Source organism: Austrofundulus limnaeus, unplaced genomic scaffold (assembly GCF_001266775.1).
Source record: "Austrofundulus limnaeus strain Quisiro unplaced genomic scaffold, Austrofundulus_limnaeus-1.0 Scaffold3, whole genome shotgun sequence".
Classification (NCBI taxonomy): Eukaryota; Metazoa; Chordata; class Actinopteri; order Cyprinodontiformes; family Rivulidae; genus Austrofundulus; species Austrofundulus limnaeus.
Genome location: NW_013952405.1, coordinates 8,377,376 through 8,386,000, shown reverse-complemented (window position 1 = coordinate 8,386,000; position 8,625 = coordinate 8,377,376). Strand labels below are relative to the sequence as shown.

The window sequence follows — 8,625 nt, the reverse complement described above, 5'->3', positions numbered from 1 at the left end:
AGTTTAATAAAACGTATAAGGAAACAAAATGTTAAAATTAATATAAATTGCATTTATATAAATCTGAACTTGCTCAAATTGACTAATGACGCATTTAATGGTTCCAGTTCCCAGAGTGCTTTGCGAGCAGTGCAGCCGCCTTCTGGTATTTGTAGTTTCAAAAGATCCTTTTCGCTTCCGTGTAGCAGTGGAGGAATCTGGTCGGGAAAGGCTAACACATGTGAAGATATTCATCAGGTAGGGTAAATAACTTCTTCTGCTGACTCTTAACTATTAAGCTCGTCGACCACATCGTAAATAAAACCGTTTTTATCCCGGTTGTTTTATTTTTCCCCTGCCTGTGTTAGCTGTCGCAGCGGTGGGGAAAAAAAAAAAAAAATCTGCGCTTATGGCGATGCATTTCCTTTTGTTCGGCTAGCTTAAGTGCAAAAATGCAGCAGCCCAGCTTTTTCAGACAAATCTTCTTTACAATAAATTTTGTCAAAAAAAATATCCACAATCCTCAGTCAAGTAGCTTGTTCGTCTTTAAACCTGCAGTACGTTCTGTTGGTCGACAGCCGACAGGCTCTGTTAAACAGAACTAGTTAAACATTCATTAGCCATAGTTAGCTAATGATGTAACCCCGCTTCTTATATGGTGCTTGTTTACATCCGGTTATGGGTTTGTTCACTATTTGAATGTCTCAGTATGAATTATGTGTGACTCACCGGATAACATAGAGGCCTCTAATATTTTAAATGTGTTTTTTTAATGTGCTGATTACATATTGTTTCTCATAGGTTTGTGTGAATTTATGGAAACATGTCAAAGAAACGGGGAAGGTAAGTTTAAACAGCTACTTGTTTTATTCCTCGACTATTTTGCTGTTTCATATTTTATTATTTATGTATAACATGAAATGTATAATTTGGCATTTCTGGTAGTTTATATTGCCAAGTTATATCATGATTCTTGTTTATAAAAATGTTATTTATCTTAAATATATTTAAACAATGGTGTGCTCTCATACCTCATCATATTTAATCTGTGCACAAAATAAATCACCCTAAAACAGAGCGCACCTATATAATGTCTGCACAGATAAGTCAGAAGTATTCTTTGACCTAAACTGATTGCAAACCTCATTTTAGATAAGATCACAGTAGACTGCAGCCAGGCAACATACACTCACCTGCTACTTTATTAGGTACGCTTGTTCAATTGCTTGTCAACACAAAGAGTCAACCAGCCAATCACATGGCAGCAWCTCAGTGCCTTTAGGCATGTGGTGAAGGTGTCTTGATGTTCAAACTAGTAGCGCTGGGCGATATGATCAAAATTTTTTATCACGGTATTTTCAACATTTTCACCGGTTTCACGGTATTTGACGGTATTTTTCTTTTCATCACAGCTCAGCKGATAWTAAAATGTACAAACCCTGCTTATTGACTTTTTTTTTCTTTTACTGTACCTCTGTCTGTGTCTCTGTTTCTCTCCTCTGTGTCTGTTCTTCTCTGACTGGTGGTTGGAGACAGTAGTTATGCATTTTGGTCCAGTCGTGAAGGAGGAGGGTTAAGAAAAGATTATGATCGGGTTTATTGTTTTATGTTATTTATTAAAGCTTATCAGCATGACTCACCTTGCACACCAGTCAATTCCAACTCTACTAGGAACTACTTCCCTATGCTTTTCACAATAGAACCACGTTAAGTCTCCATCAGCATAACGTCTCCATATTAACTAACCGCGTTAAATCTAACTGTGCACGTCACTGAAGAGGTGTTTACTACATTCAGCAACGGCGAAAACGGGATGTTTTTTCAAACGTCAGTCAATATAAGCAGCGGAATCGCCACCCGCGGCTGCAACTAGCTGCTCCAAACATTAGCATGCTAACGCACATAGCGGTGCAGCAAGGAAAAATGTCCCTCGGGAAACAACAGTTCACTGGCGGCCGCGACGAAACATTCCGCTATTTAAACCGGAATGTCCGATATTCAAAAAATTCATATCATAACAAAAATAAAAACTGGTATTCTGTACAAAACGGTATACCGCCCAGCCCTACAAACTAGGCTTTAGAATGGAGAAGAAAAGGATTTTAAGTGACTTTGAATGTGGAGTGGTTGTTGGTGCCAAAAGGGCTCGTCTGAGTTTTTCCAGTAACCGCCAATCTTAAGGGTTTTTTTAATGGTTGAAAAAATAAATAAATATCCAGTGAACAAAAAATAAAATAAAAATCCAAGAGGTCTGAATGGGCAGACTGGGCAGAAAGACTCAAATAGTCACTTGTTGCAAACAACGTTGACAGAATACCATCTCTGAACACAAAATACATCCAGCCTTGAAATAAATGGGCTACAGCAGCAGAGCCCCACACCAGGTGTCAGCTAAGACCACTCCTGTCAGCTAAAAACAAGAAACTTAAACCATAATTCACACAGACTTACTAAAATCAAACGATAAAGAGATTTGAAAACATTGTCAGATCTGGAGGCTCTGTTGTCACTAGTCTTCAACAGTCTCCACAGCTGCTAGGACTCAGTTCAACTGGACAATGAGCTGACAAATTTACAACAACTGTATGATGCTATCATGTCAATATGAACCAACATCTCTGGGGAACGTTTCTAACATCCTGTTGAATGAATACCACAAAGAATTAAAGTAGAAGAAGGGATCCAACCTGGTACTAGCAAGGTGTCCCTAATAAATATTGAGTTGTGTAAAAATAAAAAAGACAAATACTAAAGATAAAATAATAAAACAATAAAAACAAACAAGCAGAGTATAAAAATAATAATACAGAGATCTGCAAGAGAGTAAAATAAAGCTCAAGCAAATGACAAGACCAGACTTTGTTTAAAGATAAAAACACAATCTTTGTTTTTATTAATGACTATTTAAATGTCTTTTTGTTTTTAAGAGAAAAATAGAAATTAATTGTGGACAAAAGGGGTTTGGGAAAAAGCAATTGGTTTGGTCTTCATGCAGACATTTTCTTTCTGTGTCCTTAGTAAAACGTCCTTAAGATCAGCAGGTGGGACAGTGGGCCCATTGTCTTATTTTCAATGTGTTTAAAACAACAACAACCACCAAATAAATGTCTACAACATCTTTTCTGCATCAACTCACACCTCCTGTGTGCTGGAGACAGATGCTCCTTCACATCCCCTCACTCACATTTCCAGCTGTGAGAGTGCAGCTTTAGCAGGAAATCTCCAGCTGTGATTTGTATGAATAGTAAAGAAGTTAAAAAAAAAATCTCAGAAGAAAATAGCCCTTATATCTCTTGAATATTGTTGTGTTTTATGTGTAAGAATCACATTAGTTTGGTTTGTGACAGCAGTCCAGTTGTAATTGTTTACATGTCAGTTTTTAGTCTTTATTTTAAGGGCAAAAGTTTACATTTCGCATCTTCTACGAAACCTGCTCTTCTCCACAAGCCAGTGAACAAGTCTTTTCCCCCTTTAAAGCATCCTTTAAAAATATTTGTATATTTTGAATATACAGGAAGCGTAGCAGTGGGGAGCTGAGTGAATGCTCAGCGTCGACCCTCGGCCCGGACCCTGACAACCTTCTGGGCCGCCGGATTCAGCACACCTGGAGGGAGAAGGGGAACGTAACCAAGTGGAAAGGCACCGTCCTGGAGCGCCTGTCTGTCAACAGTTCTCTCTACATGGTCAAATATGACGGCTTTGATTGCATCTACGGCATCGAGCTCTTCAAAGACAACCGGGTGTCCAATCTGCAAGTTTTAACGGAAAAAGTTGGTGAGCGTGACGGCATCGGTCTAATTATGACATTTGACTTTGAGCACCTGCTTAAATGAAACAGTCTTATGTCAATTCTTTGTTACATTGACATGAACCTGAATGGGTTTTTTTGTCCTACAAGTTGTAATTTTTACTGAAACGCGTCTTTACCAGATGAAGAGACTAGCTGCAGAATGAATGTTAAATTGACTGTAAATGTTTAGCTCTACGGTGATTTCTCCCTCCGACAGTAAACAATAAGATCAAGGTGCCTCCTGGCGCGGAGGAGCTCGTGGGTCGAGCAGTGGAGCATCTGTTCGAGAAGGAGGATGGCGAAAAGAACGAGTGGCGAGGTATGGTGCTGTCCCGAGCCCCCATCATGACCCACTGGTATTACATCACCTACGAGAAGGACCCCGTGCTGTATATGTACCAGCTGTGGGACGACTATAAGGACGGAGACCTGCGTGTCCTGCCCGAGTCAGGTACAGTAATGAGATGTTTGGGGTTTCTGCAGAGAAGTGTTTAACATTTCAGATGCATCCAGAGAGGTGGGAGGAAAAGAACAGAACAAATTTACATAGTCTGCATTGGAGCTCATTGTCTCTGCTTCACTGTTTTACTCAAACGGTCCGTGCAGAGTTTCTGCTCAGTACTGAAGTACTGTTTTACTGCAGCAGTCATGATAGTTCACAGAGAGACTTTGGGAACATAAAGCTGTTGTAGTTACACCGCCTTTTCTTCCTGTGGTCTTGCAGAGAACAAACATCTGCTGCCAGCTGACCGGAAACCAGGTGAGGAACCTGAGAGCCTTGTGGGTAAGCAGGTGGAGTACGTCACAGATAACGGCCTGAAGAGGACGGGATTAGTCATCTACCAAGTCCCCGCAAAGCCCACCGTTTATTACATAAAATACGACGACGATGTTCACATCCACGTCTACGATCTGGTGAAGACCACCTAATACTGACTGTCGGGTTTCAGCTGATGGCTTCTACTTGTTCCAGCCAGTCGTTACCTGTTGAAGTGTTAAACATTATGATTTTTTTTCTTCTTCACTGGGAGATTTTCCCATCATCAAGAGGCCTGTTTTTGCCTCAACAAAGCATTTTAATTTCTGATATTCACTTTTAAATCTTAATTTACTAAATGACCACTAATTCCTCTTGAGTGTAAATAAAACAGGTCTGTGGCCAGTCGTGTAGCCCAGCAGGTGCCGTGTGCTTTACTTCAGTCACACTTGTACCACATCAAACCAAAAAAAAAAAAAAAAATCATTTTTCTGACCAACATGTCTGCGGATTGCTTTAATTTCATTTCACATATTTATTTCACCTGGTATATCTTGCTCTGCTGCTGGTATCGAAACAAGAATTTGTCTGCTGTGCTGTTATTCTTTTAACATCACCTCCATTTGTTAAATATTGAACTAAAGGTCATTTGATTTGTAGGCKTATTTTCTTAAAACGGTGAACTTCAGTTTTTGTTAAAGTCCAACAACTTTCATGAGAAAACAAAACCTTGAAAAATAATGTGTCATGTCTCCGTTCTGCTCCATCATACATCGTGTATCAGAGACACTGGTGTTCATCCGAGATGTTTTGAAACGTGTTTGTGCTGCACGGTTGCCAACATTGTGTGGTATTTTAAAACTGACATCTTTATTTGCCAAAAAAGAAAAGAATGGGATAATGTTAAATGTGACTTTACATATGTTTTGCTCTGTAAATATAATGAAACATTTTTATAAATGAAACAATGTTGCTTGGAAATTATTTCCACATCTGATCATGTTCATTCATTTCCATGTTATATCAGGCATACCATATATGCTTATAGGAATGGTTAAAACATCACTAAAAGGCTGAGCTGAAGAGAAAGAAGTGCTCCATTTAAAAATGTTTCCAGTTTGATCGTCTGATCAGTTTTATGTCCTCACATTCAAGTAATTCATAAAACCTGAATAAAAAATGTTGAACTGAGCTAATAGACCTCAACATTTTGGAATTCACAATGTTAAGAACAGTGGGATCACAAACTTAATGTATGTAATCATGACAGCTACATTTCAATACTATTTTATAGAATAACATTCTTTAAATCATACAGTTTACAATCTGATTAGTCTTTGCTCCTCAAAGTTAGCTTATGTGCATATAATTTACAACCATTAGGAAAGAAAAAGTGACAAGATTTAGCAGTAATGATTTAGACTTATTCTGGCATTTACAAATTATTATGGTCAAAGCTGCTGTTGAGCTTGGATTGATTTATTTTTCATTTTTGATGTGGACAATCCTGACTGCTTACACAGCCTCTTATTTTGTTCATTTGGTCTTTTGAGCTTTTTATATTTGCACTGAGACAAGAGCACCTCAGTGTTTTAAAATAAAATTTTCGTCATTGGAAGGCCTTGCATCATTATAACCAGCATTAGTCATCAAATCAAAATCGACAATTCTGTTGATAAAACTAGGTGTCCTGAGGTGAAATTAAGGGCCTTTTTTTTAGTTTGTAGGTGTCAAAATGTTTCCAAATAATGCTGCCATTTAATCCCAGTATTTTTAGATGCAAGTGTTAAACAATACAAATATATATGAAAATCAGTCATTTGAAGTTCTAATGTTTTAAGGTTTCAATGATGTGTATGATGACTATAAAGTATCTGCTGCAGCAACACTTCTGTGATACACAGTAACTGGAATTTTATAAAATGTCTGGATTTAGCCATCTTTTTTATGCCTCCGCCCACTGGGGCTGAAGTCATGCTGTTCCCTGGCTGTCTGTGTGTTAGTGTGGTGTCCGTCCGTCACGGGTGGTCTTGTGTGCACGATACCTCCTGAATGAAATTATATATTTACTAAAAGGCATAGTAACTCCATTAGGGTAGCACTCAGTATGATTAGATTTGGGCAGGGTCAAAAGTCAAGGTCATTAATGATGATTGATAATAAGAACCTGGCATTTTTTCTAATTCCTGAACAGTACAAAGAAAATACCTGGTTAAAAAAAAGAAAACATTAACCCCAGTTGAACCTCTAAATATGGCCTTGGCACTGCTAGGACACTTTACTCTTATTTTTGAGCAGTAAGCAGTCACTTCACTGTAAAAACTGTTCATCCAACCAAGTCTTACAATCTTATATCAGAAAATGGTTTTTTACACCTTCGCCCGAGGAGGCAAACTGTTCTCTGGGTGTTCGTCACACAGTGGCGGATCTAGGATTATTTTGAGTAAGGGGCCATCAAGGGGCCACAATATTCATAGAGGGGCCAAGTCTTTGTTCAGCAGCCTTTCACACAAATCCCCAGTTTTGTTAAGGTGTATACATTTAACCAGTCATACATGTTCAATGTGTCAAAATGTACTGTATTACTGCATTATAAATAGCTACATATATTAAAGGGATCCCTATTGTAAAAAGTAAAACTACATTATTTTAGATTGGGTTGGATTGTTTGGTACGTTAACATGAAATTATTTTTGATACATCAACATTGTTGACAGTAGTTACATGTTTGAACAATAATTTCAAATATTGATTATCAACACTTAAGTTTTAAAATGATTTTTCACATTAAAGACTAACTTTTGGCATTTACAAATGTTTGTCATCAATAATCAGTGTACTGTGTATTACAGTATGATAAGTCTCCCTTTGACGGTTGTGAATATTTATAATGCAGTAATACAGTACAATATTAATGTTAAAATATGTGTTTCTTATTGTTATTGCACTTACAATGTAGAAACCTGGTCTGAAGTGTTTAATATACCACCTTTTATATGTAATTTGTACGTGAACAGATTTGTCTCATTACTTGGTAAAAAAAATTGGACAGTTTTGTCTTCATCGTCCTTAATTGTTGCATAATAAACATTTATTAATGATTTATAAAGTGCAAACTTTACAGATGAATTAGTAACCTATTTATAAGCTCTTTATAAGCCTTCTATAAGGAGAGCCTCATTTTAAAGTGGTACCAAAAAAATCTTGCACGCAAATTCTCAGTCAATTCAGTTTTTCATACATTTTACTGTACTTAGATAAGACATTTTCAAAATATGACGTGGGAAAAAATCCAACCATCATTTGTAAGACGAAAGACCTTTTTTTTTTTACAATGTTCAAATTTTCTCAAGAAGAGAAGAAGAATTCTGTAAGCTTGATTCATTCTGGACTTTACTATTTGACTCATTGGCGCCTCTAGTGTTTGAACATGGAACTGCATTCACCATCATCACTCCCAGGTAAAGGACAGCAATGAGGTTTATTTAAATAAATATGAATAAATAAACCTGGTAAACATACCTCATTGAAGGACAGATGAGTGGCAGGACAGGGGCACTTCAGGGGGCCAATCAGATTTCAGCTGGGGCCAATGCCCCTAGAACCGCCCCTGTCGTCACACTGTCTTGTGTGCAATGTTTCTAATGAAAGGAGCTATTGATTTCAGTCAAAATGGACATGATAATTGTTCTTGGCCCAACAGAGGTTTAAAAGTATTTTGGGGTCAAAGATCAAAGCTGAAAGTCATTTTTGTTGCTTGAATCCCCTTGTTTTGGATGGTACATATACAGTGGTTGGACACTGAAATTAATGATACGGTAGATATCAACAAGGAACTCATGTTTAGACATTGGTGATTATACAGGGGTTAGACAATGAAACTGAAGCACCTGGTTTTAGACCATAACATCCCTTTCAGACAGCTTCCTCTTGCGTCCACAGTTAATCCTGTTGGATGTGGTTTGTCCTTCTTGGTGGTATGCTGACATTACCCTGGAYACCGTGGCTCTTGATACATCACAAAGACTTGCTGTCTTGGTCACAGATGCACCAGCAAGACGTGCACCAACACTTTGTCCTCGTTTGAACTCTGGTATGT

General features: G+C 37.8%; 1 protein-coding gene across 1 annotated transcript; it reads left to right on the top strand.

Annotated features, from left to right (window-relative positions):
- The first annotated feature begins 84 nt into the window (after positions 1-84).
- Positions 85-5,510, top strand: zmp:0000000521 (spindlin-Z). The gene is made up of 5 exons (XM_014021256.1): positions 85-237; positions 781-822; positions 3,494-3,753; positions 3,987-4,220; positions 4,494-5,510. Exons 2-5 carry the CDS (start codon positions 803-805, stop codon positions 4,697-4,699), a joined length of 720 nt encoding a protein of 239 aa, XP_013876710.1. The 5' UTR covers positions 85-237; positions 781-802; the 3' UTR covers positions 4,700-5,510.
- Positions 5,511-8,625: the final 3,115 nt, after the last annotated feature.

What these genes read in the sequence shown, in the direction of transcription:
- zmp:0000000521 (XM_014021256.1), top strand. Translation starts at nt 803, where the DNA reads ATGTCAAAGAAACGGGGAAG. An exon ending in AGTTTTAACGGAAAAAGTTG is followed by an intron (nt 3,754 to 3,986) that starts GTGAGCGTGACG and finishes TCCCTCCGACAG; the next exon opens with TAAACAATAAGATCAAGGTG. An exon ending in GCGTGTCCTGCCCGAGTCAG is followed by an intron (nt 4,221 to 4,493) that starts GTACAGTAATGA and finishes GTGGTCTTGCAG; the next exon opens with AGAACAAACATCTGCTGCCA.